General features: G+C 44.4%; 1 protein-coding gene across 8 annotated transcripts in view; it reads right to left on the bottom strand.

Moving 5' to 3' along the window:
• Positions 1 to 17,226, bottom strand: part of KALRN (kalirin RhoGEF kinase) — a 465,026-nt gene that overhangs the window by 308,855 nt on the left and 138,945 nt on the right. For all 8 annotated transcript variants that reach the window (XM_036386498.2, XM_036386501.2, XM_036386502.2 and 5 more), the window contains one exon: positions 3,282 to 3,356. In XM_036386498.2, coding sequence (XP_036242391.1) covers positions 3,282 to 3,356 — 75 coding nt within the window. The remainder of the gene's footprint in view (positions 1 to 3,281; positions 3,357 to 17,226) is intronic.

Raw genomic sequence — 17,226 nt, 5'->3', positions numbered from 1 at the left:
CTACTATAAATATAATCAAGCAGCTGAACAACGCCCCAATTTACACCACCCTTCTAAAACAGAGTCTGTTTCCCAAGAAAGACTATAAGCCCAGTTTCCAAAATATTTCCCCACCTCTCACTGAAAAAAGCACCTAAAATAATCTACAACCTGTTTTATTTCTTCTCCTCAGTATTCATCTCCCTCTTAGAATACAAAAATCAGTCTCTGGCTTGTAACTCACTCCCTAATGGCTCCCAAAACCATTCCATTGCTGGAAGCAACACACTGAACCACCCAGGGAAAGCCAAGAGTTTTTGAGTTTAGACAACAAGCAGGTGGCCAAAGCCTCCCCCCTGCTTAATCTGCTTCCAGGAGGTCAGCAATGGAAGCAATCAGCCATGGCTGGGATGCACCTCACCCACAACTGCTCAGTCCATCGCTCTGCATAGGAGCTATGGAATGGGATTTTCAGGTATTCTTTAGACACACATGTGAACTTTGTTCAGGTTCAGTCTAGCTCATAGATGAGATCACTGGAAGAAACCAAGAACCAGTTCCAGGAAAAAGTCTTGATATTATCCACCACCCCTCAACTTTCCTGCGGCGCAGGGATGCAGATGCAGAGCCCTGCACCTGCTGCTGGCTCAGCTGAGAGGAAGTGCCAGGCACAGAGCCCCAGACAGCACTTAGGCTGGATGAATCCATGCCCAGACAGATCTGTATGTCAACTCCGAAATTAAGAGCACTTGTGAGAGCCTGAGTGCTCCTCTGAGATGACACGGCTGTGCAGGCAGGTCCTGTTGTGCCTGCTCTGGAGCAGGCAGCAGCTGCTCTGCCTTGCCTGCCTGTCCAGGGCAGGAGCATCCACCACACTGGAACACAAAGCAAAGCATAGCCCTTGCCTGAAGGGTCTTGTGTGTTTTCTGCAAGTTTCCTGTTGAATCACAGACAAACAAGCTGGTGAGCCACAGCTGATGAGAAAAGCAATAAACTCTGTAACTGACATGTTCAGCTGAGAGTTTTTGTGTGTGCTGATAAATTCTGCTGGTGTAAGGAGAATCCCCTTGACAACTTTACTGTACTGTTATCATTAAAATTAACTGTAGTATTAAACTATGAAGAAGATTCAATAAAACTCTCCTGTTCTTCAAGGAAGCATGATTAAAACACAGTGTGCTCACAGACTCTGTGCTAACTACAGAACTCTTTTTTTTGTTGTTGTTGATCTTGGAAAAATCCAGGTATTTGATTTTTCTTTTTTGTCAAAATTTTTATTCCGTGCTCAAAGAATACTCTAGGAAATTATTCCATTTTAATTAAAAAGAACCTAACCATCAGCTGAAATGTTAAAATAATTTCCTTAATCTGCTTTATTACAACAGTCCAGGGGAACATTGGGCAGTACTTACACTGTGGGCTGGAAGGGGATGCTGGGGCTATTGCAGTGAACACCAGCAATTCAAAGTGTTCTGCAGTAAAGGGAATTGCTGCCCATAGTCATTGCATTTGGAGACCATGAAGAGGAGGTGTAAATCCTAGGACCTCTAGCTGTGTCAGGAACAGCACATTTTGAGCAGATCTAAGTCTGGAGGCTGGTGAGTCTATATGGAGCAAGCTGTACCCTGCCTGCAGCGGATCATGGTGTGAAAGCCTGGGGGATTGTGCTGGCACTGCTTATTTAACACCCCCCTCCGCAAGGCAGCCTTGGCACAGGACAGTGTCTAACGAGCTGATGATTTGATGTGAGACCCTCTGGCTCAGAGCTGAGCACAGGCACCATCAGTGGAAGGGGCTACATAAACAATCCAGACAGGTTGTCATTAATAAATATTCCATGAATTACCAAGTGATCCTGCAAGCATTTCCATGCAAAGCAACAGCAGGAGCCAAGAACTAAATTGCAGTACAGTCCCTGCATAAATTCCTCCCCTCCACTTCCCCAGAGCACCCAGTTCAGCTTTTGTGTCTCAAACAAGTGTGCAGGTAGGCTGTGTTTTTATGACTATGCTCCCTTCTTTGGGGTAGTGAAAGCTAGCCATGTAAAGCATTTCAGGATATTCAGAATGAGATGCAGTGCAAGATAAAGTGCTCCTGCATGTGAGTACTGTTGGCATAGTCTTGGGTTTTCACAAAAGACTTTTGGTGTTTCAGAAGCTTCCTTCAAACTCCTGGATTTTTATGTAATTGATGAAAGTTTAGTCAGCATTTATAGATCCTCAAATTGTTTCCCCAAGTCACAGCTGGACTTGTGATCTGCAGGCTATTTATTAACTGTTAAAATATGGGAAGACATCTCACAGCAGGTATCAGTAGAGGGGAAAGCTTTTCTTGCCTGGATGACACATCCATGTCACAGCACATTGATGAACCCCATCCTTATGGGACTGGGGGCTCAACTCCTGCTGAGAGAGCCAGGGAGGAAGAGTCCAGGCTCCAAACAGCCTTGCTGCAACCTCCTCCCTTCTGCAGTCAGCATTACTGTGGAGACAAAGGAAACTAAAAAGCAGACTACAAACAAGAGGAGCTGGCTATTCTTGATAGAGGTTTTCTCATTGCAAGCATGGTTTGTAATCATCAGAAACGCCGCCACTGGAAATACCCTGGGTTTATGCTGCCAATTTGAGTGACTTCATGCAAGATTCTGATTGCTTCAGACTTTCTCTTCCCCCTCTCACTGACAAGTTGTAATTCACACCAGAAGCAATATCATCCAAGCTATTCTCAAAGCCTCTTCCATATTGTCTAGTCCTCATCCACCCCCAGATCCTTGAGATTTGTCTTCTGAATGAAGGCTGTAAATCTTTGCACAGAATGATAGGAGAAGTTTGAGCATCTGAGTTATTATGTAAATGCAGCATCAATGGTACTTTTAACTGCAAGATGATTGGGACTGTAAATGGAACACCAGTGATTTATAGGCCTGAGTGCTTCCTACGTACAGGAATTGAATGCTATTCACTGACCTTGAACCAAAGGCAGGATCCCTGAATTGTCCTTCATGCTGAGACAACCCACATCTGGGCTGGAGCTAAGCAGCTGCCTTGCATCCTACCTGTGCTGCTCATTTACCCTTGCCTCAGAATATGAAGAAAATGAACGTGGACCAGTTTCCCATGCTCTGAGTATTACTGGATAGTCCTGGTCCACATATAGCCCCTTTCTTGGCAGAAGAGCTAATTTAGGTACTACTAAGTTTAAACATGTAACCAGTCCCTCGAGATTCTGCAGCATCATAAGGACCAGGATGTGGCAGACAGTGGTCACAATGGGCTGGAGGGATCAAGGAAAGATGTGCTCACCTGACACAAAGGCCACTTTCTCCTTCAGTATTGGAAGGACATCAGCAGCTTTTAAACCATCATTTCGAAAAGAACCTGCAAAACAGAAAAACAGGAAAGTCACATTAAAAGAGAGCATGTTCTTGCTCCCAGCTTCAGGGACACACCATGTTTCTCAAAATCAGACTGCAGAAAGGCTATAAATTACATAAAAACACAAAGAGACCCAAATGACTGCTGAACAAACAACATTAACATCAATAGAGATATGTTTGTTTAAAAAATTAAATACAGAGAATCTGCTCGTTGCTCTATCCCTCAGAAGTTCTGAAAGGTTAATAAATTTTCTGTCACAGCATACATTGCAGTTAAGACAGCCACGATACACAGAGTATCATCACACAACTTCAGAAGGCTTCAACCCCTACAGAGTAATACCAAACAACTTCAAGCATAGGCCCTTCTTGTTCTTTAGCCCAACCTTTTACACCCCTCATGTTGATGCATTGCACCTGTGTGCCCTCTGTTCCCTTTGGTGGTTGGTCAGTGCCCCTGAGCACTCCATGGCTCAGTGCTGTCAGTGCTGTCACCTGCTTCTCAAAGCTGTACCCACTGGGGATGAGGCTTGGCCACAGCCTCACTCCCAATGACCACAAACTGTGCACCTACAATTTCCCACCAAGTAACCAGATTAATCCCTGCTGCCTTTTTCACAATACTATCACTTGGGAGATCCCCATCTTGCACAGCAAGCCAGGAGCCTTCTTCCTTCACTGTTCTGAACATAGCCAGGCAAAATTGCAGGGAACATTATAGCATATACACATCCATTTAGCATCAGCCTTTGAGACGGATTTGCACAGGGGCTGGCCTAAAGAGAGCTTTTCCCCTTTGCCCCTTTCTGCTGTGCACAGCACAGCTGGGATGCAGCGGCTCGAGGTGGGACCACACTCAGAGGGAGGACTCGCTCCTTACGAGTGGTTTGAAACCCCAGCACATTCTCAGAGAATTCATGCTGTTTGATTACACATGAAGCATATCTCCACAGGCCATTTGCTTTCCCTGAAGTGCCTAATTACTTCATGTATCCTAAATATTCACCCAAGAAATCATAGTCTTTTACTCTCTTGGGAACAGAACTGCCCACAGTTTCAGGCTCCAGCAGCATCACTCTGCTCTGCAAAAGACCAGCAGTAAGGGATCATCCCAGAGCAAGCCAGACACTGCCATTCCCAGAAAAGATGGGTTTGAAGGACACCTCTGCAGTTCCCCTGAAAAATAACTCATCCATCACTGGGTAGTGAATAATAGCCATCATGACAAGTGATCTTCCATATGGCCTTAGATTTGTTCCAGCTCACCAAAGAATATAACACATTTGAAACCCTGTATTTTCACTTTCTGCCTTTCACAGGCAGGCAGTAACTACCATTCTTCTGAGATGGTGCCAGGGTAAGAAAGTCTTCTCACTAAGCAGTTTTCTAGAATCAGGGTAACATTGCTGGAGCCATCACACCCTCCTTGCTGAACACAGCAGATGGTACCTGACCAGTTGGGTGTGAAAGTGGGACTGGGGATAAAAGCTCCCCCTTTACATTGTCATCTTTTGCTGCCAACATGCAGCCTGCAAAGGCAAAGTGGTTCAATCCATGGAGACATTTGGAACAGACAGGAAGAAGACCAAAACATCTATTTTCAGCTAATCTACAAGTGTTAAGTATTATTATGGTTGAGTTACTGGTTTTTGCCAGTCACAGTCAGATTGTGCAACAAGGCTGTCTTGTACATGTAAATATGTCCCTCCCTGGTGACCAAAGGCTACAGCTACCTCTCTGTGTCCCCACTTGCTCTCAGGTGTCACCTCTGTGACACTCAGCCCCAGGAGATGTGAAAGCTCACCAGCTAAGCCTTAAGCTAGTGAAAACTAGCACTCAAAGGAGTGAGGTAATTCAATGCAAGGCCAAGACCAACGTAACTGAAATTTGAACAGGCACTGCAGCAGAGTCCCAGAGGATGCCTAAAGTGTGCATTGTGTCAATAAAGTGTTTTGGGACCTGGGAAATGAGTCCTGATTACTGAATTCTTTCTGTGTTCAAGTAAACAGGACTTTGTGCACTCTGTGTTAAATATATGAGACTTGGCTATTAACTTATCCTCTTAACAAGAATAACCCCGCAGATCCCAGGCTATGGCTAGTTCTCACATCAAAGGTAGGAAGTGCTCAGCCACAGGCATCATTTGGAATTTAAGAAGCTTTGTATATAAGCATCTCATCCAACCATGAAGCAAATGGGAACAGCCAATGTGTGAGACACAGCACAAGGGTTTGAAGACACTCAAGTGGAATACGGGGCCAAATTTATCCAGCTGCAAGATCTGCAGTGTCAGTGCAAGTTGAGTTTTCCCCAGTATTCGTTAAATTTGTCAGGAAAATGGCAAAGTCAATTCTTAGGCACCCAACTGTGCAGCAGATAGCCTACAACTGAGATCTTTGTGAACATTGCTAAAAAAAGCCAGTGGGCGTATGTAAAGCACACCATAAGGACTTCTTAGCAAGAACCCACTATGCTGAGGGCTGAAGACCAGTTTCAGACACTCTCCTGCAAGGAAGGACTGCATTTCACAGAGGAAACACATGGAGACCAGGAGAAAAAGGTATGACTTTAAAAGATGGTCATCTCCTGAGCTGTAGCAGGGCAGGCTGCAGGCAAGGGGCTCTCTGGTAACAGCCCTGATGTCCTGACTGGACACAGGAGAGGCAAGGAAAGGTTTGAGTGGGGACAGTGCTGCAGCAGGTACCTTCCCCTTTCTCAGTATTGCCCAGGACAGGTCAGACACACTCCAAAGTGAATGATGAATTAATTGAAAAACTGTGAGCCTGTCCTACAACCAGGAATAAACAATAAGTCCCAAGAGTTGCAAAACTTCCCGCGGGATGAAGAAGGAAGCTCTGAAAGGCAGATCAATGCCTAAAGCAATGCATAGTCCTTAACCAAGTGGCACCTCATGACCCACAGATGCAGCCATGGCCAGTGCTTCAGAGGTTGCTCCAGTTCCTGACAAAATTCCTGCATTGGAGGCTACCTCTCAGAGCATGCAGTCAGGTTTCCAGCAAGAGCTGGGGCAAGGTATGCATAAATGGGAAAACCAATGGCTCTAATAAAGACTCCAAAAGCAACAGCCAATCTGTCTCCAGGAGGGGCCAGCACAGCAATGATGCATTCCCCAGTTCATAAGTTATTATAAGCATATCCCTAATGATGCTCATTTTCATCCTCTTCCCCAGCTGTTTCTAATACATTTGTTTTGTTTGTTTGCGTGCTGGATCCAAGGCCATGTCTGCAGAGCACCATCTCATTTTGCTGCAGAGCCCCATGCACACAAAGGCTTTGTAGCCTGCCCTACACCTCTCTGCTGCTCCTCTCAGACAGCCCCTCTGCAGCAGATGGACACAGACTGACAGAGGGATGAAGGAAGGGCAGGCTGAGCCATCCTGCCATTGGCCATGCATTGTTTTGCTGGTTCACCATCCTCATAAACGTGGCACTACACAACAGAGCCCCTCTTGCTTTCTACCTGCGTGGTCTGCCAAGACACTCAAGCACTGCAATCACCTCTTTACCAAAAGAGAGGCACAGAGAGCATGGTGCTGTGACCCAGTCACCCTGCAGCCTCTCACACCTTCATCACATCCTGGCTTAGTGTGCTATGCATGGAGCAGGGACACTATGACTGGCCACAAACTTTTATTATTCCAGTGACCCAAGAAGAAAGCACACCATACCAGCCTGAGCAGCTGACAGCATTACATGTTCTTGGAAGCACTAAAGAATTAAGAGTGGATCCTCAGTATGGCTGATTCACATTTCAGGGCAGAGCAGCATCGCGCGTGCACAGAACATCTCCTAGCAGGGATTCCCTGGGTGGCAGAAGCAGCTCACAGTTTTAGATGAGATGCTGTAATGAGAAGCCAGATGGGTGAGCTGAGAAGCTTAGAGCATGCTTCCACAGTAAATGCAGCAATCTTGAAATTGAGAAAATTTGTTTTTCCCTTGCACAAATGCCCCAACTGGCCTGGAGAGCTCGCTGCCGAAGGAGAGGGAGGTCAGCAGCTCCAGGGGCTTCCTGAACAGGTTGGAGATCAGCAAACAACAAACATCTCCAGAGAACTGTAAAGATTAATAAAATAAGCAAGAGTTTTGGAAAGAATGTAAGCCTACAGACTTTGAAGTGAAAGCCAAGCTCTAACTCTTGGAGTGAAAAATAAATTATCCCCAGAGAGAGCCCTGTGAGCTTTAGCATTTCTTTCTCAAAGCAGAGTGCAGGGTCTCTGCTGGAGACACCGTCTTGGGCTAGATGGATCAATGGTCTGCTCCAGAGTGGCTTTTCCTAGAAAAGCTTCAGTTCTAATCTGAAAAATGCAGCTCTTGGCTTCAAATAAAGATCAGCTGCTGGAAATATGGAAATACTTTCTATACTTAAAAAAAGTATGCGTAGGCAAGAAGAAGGCCTCCTGTCAGAGCACTGCATGGGGCTTAATCACTTGGCTCCTGATGCCTTCAGCAAGAGTTGTTCATCCCAAGTCCCATGCAATGTTTCAGGAAAGGCAGCCCACATTCTCATAGTTCTCAGAACAGATTTGACTATTTAAAAACTTTGGCATAAAGTTTCTTTAACCAAACAAAACTGAACTCCTTGGGCTAAACCCATCCCTCAAGGAACTCCACTGGAGTCCAGGATGCAACAGTAGGATTAATCTGGTCCATATTTCTTCTTCCCCCAGCAAAGGCCTCTCTTGTATTTCTATACCCCCACATCGCAGTTTTTGGGGCATTTATCTCCCAGGTTTATCATAGCCTATTGCCTTCCTACCTTTTTGTTTCCCCACCCCCCTCCAAGTCTCAGTGGAATTTATTTGTCTTTGCAGTACTGTAGTGTCTTGGCTTTCTACAACACACAAACAGAAGGGACGTCTGATGTGAGCAGAGAGAGGCAGAACAAAGGAGACTTTAGTATTCCCATTGTAGCCTTTGCAAACTGAGACACAGAGAGATTGACTTGTCCAGTGTCAGACAGAAAGTTTGTGCAGAGCTGAACCCTCATTTCCCCAATGCTTTTCTCATACAAACATCCCTTTGTTTTCCAGCAGAATATAATCCTCCTTTTTCTTCTCTTTACACTTCTGGTTTCCTCCTCCTGCCCTTCTCTCTCCATTATTCTTTCCTTCTGCATTTATGCCTCAAATATTTACTTTGTGTGTGTGCTAAACCCCCTTTAACCCCTTCCTCCCCTTCGTGCAGGCTATTGTCTGTCCCTTCAGGGCTGTGAGCCTTCCCAGTTTGATTTCTCTGCTTTTTCACAAGCCACACCGAGGGGCTTAGGGAGGCTGCTGGGGCCTTTGCCTCTGGGATTTTGCTGGCTGAGACTCATTGGTTCAAAGGCAGAGAGGCCACAGCATGGCACAAACATTTGGTTGAATAGAAGCAACACGTGCTCTGGACTAGTATTTTAGCACCATCTGGCAGAGATAAATGAGGCTGGACACTCTACATCTGCCAATCCCTCCTCTCTGGACAACAGCCTGATCCTTGATGCAAAGAAAGAGCGTTTTGGTGCCCTGAGCTCCCCAGGAGCCTGCAAGGCTCTCCTGCCATCCTTCCCCACCGCAGGCAGCAGAAGAGCAGGCTTTGATTTCACAGAGGAAGGAAGGATTCAATTCAATTGAATCTAAAGACAGCACCAGGGAGAAAAAAACCCACAAAATTAAGCTGTAAATATTATTACTAACTATTACTGAAGACTAACCCAGAACTATATACTTTTCCTTAACAACCAATAAAAGGTAATACCTGGTCTCACAAGAAGCATTTAGGACTGCAGATTGGAGTGTGGCAGGGACAGGGTGAAAGGCAGGTTGGATCAGCACCACAGCCCTGGGGCAAGGACAGTGGCTGTGCCCCTCCATGCTCACGCCTCTGTTTGCTTTCTCCAGCCACCAGATCCAGTGTACAAACTGACACACAGATCCATGCCATAGCTTCAGAAGCTGCAAGAACCTTGGATACCAAAGAGATAGCCTGCACAAAAGATTAATCCTACTGCACCACATGCCACATTCTTTATCCCAGCTGAGACAAAAGTCACATGCATTACATTGCTGCATTTATTCTAAAATTAAAAGATGAATGTTGGGTTTATATCTAATAGTTAGGCTCAGTCCAAGACTAATATTATTTTCTCTGTGTTTCTTCATACTGTCCTTCTTTTTATTAATTATACACCCGTCCTGCTTGCTGAAATATCCTTCTGGTCACATCTAAGGGATGGCAGTACTAAAGGCTACTTCCCCTTCCAAGTTTTGCCTGTGTACATCAGAAGTCTGGCTGTTTTTCTCCCACTCTACACCAACAGGAGGGTCCCTCTGATTTCTCACTGCTCAAATCCCTGCACAGGGACAGCCCCTGCCAGCACAGCCCCTTCCCTCCCCTGCCCCTAAGAGGGAGAGAGGCAGGGCTGGGGTTTGGAGGACCTTGCTAATTGCTGAGATTGTTATTCCTTCCACGGGGTACTTGGCAGCACTGAGCCTCCCAGCACAGCCTTTGAATGTCCACACATTTAAACAGTAGCCTCAGCTTGAAACCAAGCCAAAGAATGGGCAAGGCCTCAAGGAAGATAGAGAGGCTTGCAGCAAGCATGCAAATTCATTAGCATGCAAATTCATTAGCCTGTGCGCACGTGTGGCCTCCAATAAGCCGTGTTCAGCATCTGAAGCGCAAAACATCGCACCCTGTGCATCCCACCTAAGCCATCAGCCAGGCTTTGCCTTTTCATGTGGCACAAAACCATTCAAAGCATCACAAGGATACTGAATTTATGCACAATCTGCAGCGGAGTCTCTGCTTCGACTTCATCCATGGGGGATTTTACTAATTTCATTTTAAACATCCACTAATAGAGATGCCAAAATAATGCAATGGTGAATCAGTCTTTTGCACATTTCCTTTTCATTTTCATCAGGACTTTGGAATCAGGCTGAGATCTTTCAGTTCTTACACTTAGAAAAATAATTAGACATTATAGGTAGCCCTGTGGACAGCACATCTGACTGCTAGTCAAAAGACTTGGCTCTATTTGTGGTTCTGCTCCTAAATTGCTTTATGATCCTGAACAAGATGTTTTAACTGTGCCAGATCTTGGTTTCCCTCTCTACAGAACGGAAATAATGACTGCCCACATTAGTAAAGCGCAGTCAGGTTCACAGACCTCAAAAGCACCTTTCAAACATGAATTAATTTTGTCTGAAAAAACCTCTCCAAGTTCTCTGAGGCAAGGAACTGTTGCAGTGCACTTTTATAGACAGGCAAAAATGAGGCATAGAAGTAGGAAAGATTTGCTCTGGTGATCACAGAAAGGACTTTCTGGGAAGGAATGGGAGATGTTAAGAGAACTGGAAAAATTAGATCATCTGACACAAAATCCGGTGTTTTATTTCTTAAGTGTACAAGGGATAGATGTGCTGCCCTAGAGGGAAATAAGTATATTCAGCACCTTGAGATTTTAGTGGTTAAGTTTCTTGCCATTTACAGATTGCTCTGATCTACAGATTGCTCTGCACATCAGTGACCACCCAGATGCAACAGTCTTTTATGGTGTTAATAAACAGCTACGGGCCATTTGTAATCTGAAGTCACATTTTAAACACGGCCATGGTCTCTATCCAGGCCAAGTGTGCATGAATATTTTCTTTTCATTTCACTCCCCTCTCAATTACAATTGGGTTTCTTATGGAAACATTCCTCAGAATTTTATAATCCCATAAAAAGTTTAGAACTACTGATGGATTCCTGCATGAAGGATGCAGGCCCTCTTTGAAGCTGTAGAGGCTGGGTACCCCAGGTCCCATCCTCTATTAAATCTGTAGGTTAGAATAATATCCTTTAACTAGCACTGGTTTAGTCAGCAGGCTTTTCCCAAAAAGCTGCAAAAGGGCATCTGCCAGCACCTGTCACATAGCAGTGATGTGCTTAGGGTTTTCCACCCCTATCTCAGAAAGCCTCCTACTCACATCCTGGAGGTCCCCAGCCATCAGTAACTTCTCCAGGACAAAAAAATAAAATAAAATATCTAATTATGTACAACATTGAGGAGGCACTTTGCTGAAACGCCAGCCATACAAAGGAACCATATGCCAGTGCCCCAAGTGTGCTTTGCAAACATCTGCCTCTCAGGGGGATTTCATGCCAGACACTAAGAAAGCAACTTTAATTAGAGGCCAATTGAAATCCTTGTCCCAAAGCCTGTGACTGCCCTAAAAAAGAAAAAAAAAAAACCTTCCTAAAAAAACAAGGCAATTGCATTTCCCCCCCCATGTTTAAAAACACTCCACATTTTCTCTTTTTAATTTTTCTGACAGAGTTCAACATGCCCCATCCAAACAGATTGAAAAAGTTGCCACTGCCTTCAGAAAAATCCCTGTCCAGGAAGGATGGTTGTGTCAAATATGAATGTCAGAGTGGGTTTTAAATTAGTCATTTTTGACTGTGGTTCATTCAACATTCAGAAACCAGCACCTCACAATTAATTAGGCTTACATTTCCCCTGCCTCACGTCGCCTCAAATCCCTTCTGACCGGATACATTTCTGCCTTTGCTCATCTCCTTTGGACCCTCTTTCTTTCTGCCAGGGCTTATGATTTCAGCTTGCAGCTATTGTGTCATCCTGGGAAGCTGATTTAAAAAAAAAAAAAAAAGAAAAAAGGAATAAAAGAAAACCTAAATCTGCAATTCAAAGGGGAGTTTTCCCTTCCTATGCATGAATTCCCTGGTTAGGGATAAAGCAAGATCCAGGCCCTAAGCTCTTGACACAGGGCAGGCAAAAGTAGGAACCGTCCCTGCAGAGGGGTACAGGGAGAGTAGCCAAAGCCCTGGTGGGATCACAGAGGCTGCTTCTATGCCAGAGCAGGACACAGTTCATCCAAACAGGGAAGTTGCAGGTCTCTGGGTAATGCATCTCTGGACAAACCCAGCAAAACCAAGGCAGCAAGAAGAGCAGCAGAAAGCACTCCAGCTGACATCAGGCAGGCCCATCAGGAGCCAGGGAAAGGCTCACGGGTGCACTGTCATGCTGAGCTGCTCCAAGAGCTGCCTCCACCTGGGGAGCAGGACCTCCTGTCACACCCCACTCTTCTGTCTTTATTACAATTTCCCAGGGTCTGCTCTCTGCAAACCAATCCACAACCACTGTCAGCCCACCAACAGGGCCTGTACACAACCCACTGGCAGCTGGCTTCACATTGCCCATGCTTCTCTGACCAAGCACTGAACTGCGAAGTGGCAGTGGCAGCAGCTCCTCCGAGGCTCTGCCCAGGAAACACCCTGGGTGTAACAGCAACCCCTTAACTCCCCCACGAGTATCCCACATCCAAACAAAACCAGGGCAAACATTTTACATACATCAGCGGGAGGGGGAAGGCAAGACACTCACAGGACTAAATAATTTATCTGCCTCTCTTACGGATGCTGACATTTTTGACACACATTAAACATTAATGAAAATCATTTTATGGATGGCTGAGTCATGCCAGTCAATGGATAATCGCCTGCCTCTCCACCTGCCCCTTTCACCCTCATCTGGCTCCTATCTCAGAATGCAGCCACTTGTAACTCTGCCCTCTGAAAGAGGCCAGGCTCCCCCAGATGCCAAAGAGCAGAGCAAAATCACCAAGGGGGCTGAACAGACCCCAGTGAATGCCTGGATGAGAACCGAGCCCACGGAGCCCTAACCCCACTGCAGTTAAATTCACAAACCTGCTGTTTTGTTAATTAGCTAACACGAGATGCCGTGAATCATTTTGGAAAGCAAATTACCTCCCTGATTTCCAAAAGCTTCCTAGCTGCATTTCTTTTTTTAACTTACTATTTTTTCCTTCTCTCAATGTAAAAATGCCAATTAAATTACTGCCTGCCTCTGTTTAATCTAATGTTAGCCTACTCATATTTTCAGCTGCTCCCTGATGCCAGTACAGCCCCTTATGCCCAAATCTCTTTAGCATGCTAGTATAAATGTTTATAGCCCTAAGACTTAGTGCTGTAAGAACGTTGACATTTTTGTGCTAAAAACCTGTGATGTTATTGTCATGATGAATTTAAAAGGATCAGTAATAGGTTGAAAATGCAGCTTTCCTTTAGTTTGTTCCAGCTAAAGATGCATATAAAGAGAGACTGGGATTAAAGTATCATGAGCTGTCTGGATCGCTTTCTGGATAAGCAGCCCTTAAGTTTGCTGAAATATGTAACTCACCAGAAGGTAGAGTTACAAAAATCCACTGGGCAGGTTTCAAACACAGAGGGTATGCATTCAATCTCATCTCATCTATCACAGAAACATAGAACCACTGAAGTTGGAAAAGACCTTTAAAATCATCGAGTCTAACTGTTAACCCAGCACTCCCAAATCCACCATTGAACCCACTGGACTGGATGCTGGGTACCAGAGTTACCAGGAATATGTTCTCCATCCCAAACATACCTTTCTTTATGGAACAGGCTAAAAGATTAGCACCTAAATTCAGCAAATTGCCTTTTTTTCACTAAGGGGGAGCTCAGAGCTGCACAAATAACTGGCTACAGGTTAATGAGATCTGACTGATCTCCAGAGGGTACAAGCTGCTGCTCTATAGATCCTGGACAGCTGGAGTCAGATGACCATCCAACTCCTCCCTGGAATACAGGGAAATAGTCTGGGGCCCCTTTCCAGCCCACTGCCAGGTTGCATTTTTTCTTTCAATGGAGGTGACAGAAGTGCAATATATTGGCAATGATATTTTAATTTCACAGACTGAATTATAAAATCCTTTTCCCACACACATTTTCCCTTCTGAATGTATTTTACTGGTTGGTGGTTTCACTGAACAGCATGCCCTGCAAAAAACAGCATTTCCAGGTAGGAGGAAATTGTCACATTCAACGTGTCAGTAACAGTCCACCAAGTTTATTAGATAGGTTTCTAAAGATAGGGAAATTATATTTTGATCTGAGATGACCTACTGTAGCCTTGCTACAGTGGCTGTCGAGTCTCCCTCAAGTATAAGATTGTGGAGCAGACACCAACCTAAACCAAGTTAAGTCAACCAAAGGACATTTAATACCTTCAGTAAATAAGATATGAGGAGAAAACACATTTTCTCCCACATTTCCTACTGCAGGTGAGTTTTCACTCCTTTGGCTGCAGCAGTTTTAATAACCAATTTCTGTATTCTTCCCCAGCCAGGAGTTCATCCCGCATAAACATCTGATGCCAGGCATCCCTGCTCTCCCACACAAACATGCAACCACACACACCTTTCCTATATTTGGCTTCTAGCTTTGCTGATAGAAGAACAGACCATGTATTTCCAACCTACTACTCAGACCAGGGTTTCCATGACCTTTTCCTGCAAGGTCCAGCTCTGCTGCTGGAATGACTTGTTCATTATGTTAGTTGTTCAATAATTCTTAGGCACTTAATACTGCTTTGAATAAACAAGTCACAGTCAGAAGTCAATGAAACATTAGGAGCGATGACAAATCAGAAATAGCAAACTAACTGCACAAAGGAAAAGAAAGAAATGCAGTGATGTTTTTCTGCCTGCTTACAAAGAAAAGCAGAGTGAAAGATGGACTGGAGAGAACAAATTCATCATGCTTTGGCTTCATTACTATAATAATTAATTTATATTAGCAGGTGCACATTAAGAAGATTTGTTTCCGCCCCTCTGCCACCACCAGCTGGTGCAACATGCGTGTGTCAGTCATGGGAAAGAGTGGTTGTGCTGATGCCCTCACCATCTCTTACGTCTGCATCCTGCAGCTTTGTCGTGGCTCCAGTCAGCAGCACTGGTAGGGATGCACAAACACATCACAGAAAGCAGTTTTATCCCAAAGGGCTTCAAGTGACCAGAGTCAGCTATGCTGGGACACAACCAGATGCAGAACTGCATTTCCCATATTTCGTGGGAGCTGACTGATGGCAGAGTGCAGGTGTCATGACCAGGTATTTGATACAGGACATTTATATTAGCCTTTTATAAACCTGATATTTATAAAACTGCACTGGAAAAGTAGCTATGACATTCCACCCAGAGCTTTTGCTCCTGAGGAACATAGCATGAAAATATTCATGAGTCCTCAGATCTATGGTTTATATCTCACCCAGTGAATCCCACTGCATGATTTGGCCCAATATCAGAGTTCTCAGATTTTACTTGGGACTGAGAGGTCCAGAAAAATATCCTCTTGATAATGCCTACTTACATCTTGTGATCCGATGGAAATTCAGCCTGTGAAATACATCTACCCCCTCTCTCACTTTTCCTAGGAAGCCCTATCAAATGTTGTGATATCCATTTATAGCAACTCCAGAAAGCTGAGATACATGACACTGGCTACTAATGAAAGTGGAGGATAAAGCAATAATGACATCTTGGGAACAAAAAATGCATACTGAAATATTATAGAAAGATAGAAATAGATAGAAAGAAATAGAAAGTTTCTGTATAGAAATATATAGAAAGTTATCAGGCACAAGATGTACAAAATTCAATTATCTGAGTGCTATACTGGCTTAAATGATACAAACAATCTTTTCATGGCCATCAAATGAAGCTTTTTTGAAAATGTTTTGTGAACTCACACACAGAGAAAAAAACCAAAGAGATAAATAAACAGTGTCATCATCCCCTGCACTGAAGTGCTACAGTACTGAGTACACTGCCTGCTATAAGACTACTGACAATTAAGGATGTATCACCCTGAGCAGTATCTCTGTCTGCATGTATCTGATCTGCTCACTACCAACATCCTCTGCCACACAGCACAACCATGCACTTCATGGAATAAATATCCATTGAAGCCATAGTGGCAAGTCAGCTGAGCACATAAATTGCCCAGGTTCTACCCGGGGACAAGAACAATTATCTTTCCAAATCCACTTTAAAACCCTGACTAAAGAATACTTTCTGAAGAGGTCAAGCCCTGATGATAGCTAGTACTTTCAAACGAATCTTTGTTATTGCCCAAATACAAAGAGCTGTTTTAATGCATCATGACAGCAGAATGCCTCTTCCCAGAGCGAGCTCACCCGCATTTCTGCAGATCATCATTTAAGTGTTCCGTAAGTCATACAACTTTCTGGCTTTGAAAGATTGCCCTTTGATGTCCAACAGACAGATGTCAACATAAAAAGATAGAGAGGGAAAAAAAGTCCAAGCTCTGCACAACCAGCAATAATCAAGAGAACAGCAGTGAGCTTGTCTGTGGAGACCAAGCGAGCAAGAGCAGCTGAGCTATCACCTCACCCCTTTGCTTCCAAAAAGTGTTTTGCAATAGCACAGCTACAAAAAACAAGATGAAGTGCCCTAAGTCACCAGTACCTGTCAGTGGCCCTGCAAGCACTTAACAGCACCACTAGCTCAGGAGCACCCACCATGCATAGAAATCCAGCAAAATAGTGCACTTGAAGCCATAACACAAGTCAGTCCCTTGGGTGTCAACTGTTTGGGGAACAGTGTGATGTAGCTTACACTACCACTGTCACTGCTGTTCCAGGGATAAACAGAAGGCTTCTGTCATCAGTGTTTTCAATCCAGTCCTTTTCATAAGCATTGCCATTCAACTATAATGATTGTTTTGTTACGTGTGGTTCTACTCGGAAAACTAACTCCATAAAAACAGAATCATGGAGTTCATGTTTATTGCATCTCAATGATTTCCAGATCAAATACAGTCAGTTTACAAGTAAAAAAGATGTTTGGTTTGTTTTTCCAACTACCAGGTCTACAAACTCATGCTGGGATCTAGAAGTTAAGTTGTCATCTTTTTGGCTTGTATAACTGCAAGAGGAATGAAAAAGAAATCTGCTCGCCTGCTCCTGGAGCAGCTGTGTACTTCCAGCTTCAACAGAGATAATAACAAATAAAAATGGAGACAGA

This window comes from Molothrus ater, chromosome 7 (genome assembly GCF_012460135.2).
Source record: "Molothrus ater isolate BHLD 08-10-18 breed brown headed cowbird chromosome 7, BPBGC_Mater_1.1, whole genome shotgun sequence".
NCBI lineage: Eukaryota > Metazoa > Chordata > Aves > Passeriformes > Icteridae > Molothrus > Molothrus ater.
The sequence above is the reverse complement of the archived record's forward strand: the minus strand, read 5'-3'. Positions and strand labels throughout refer to the sequence as shown.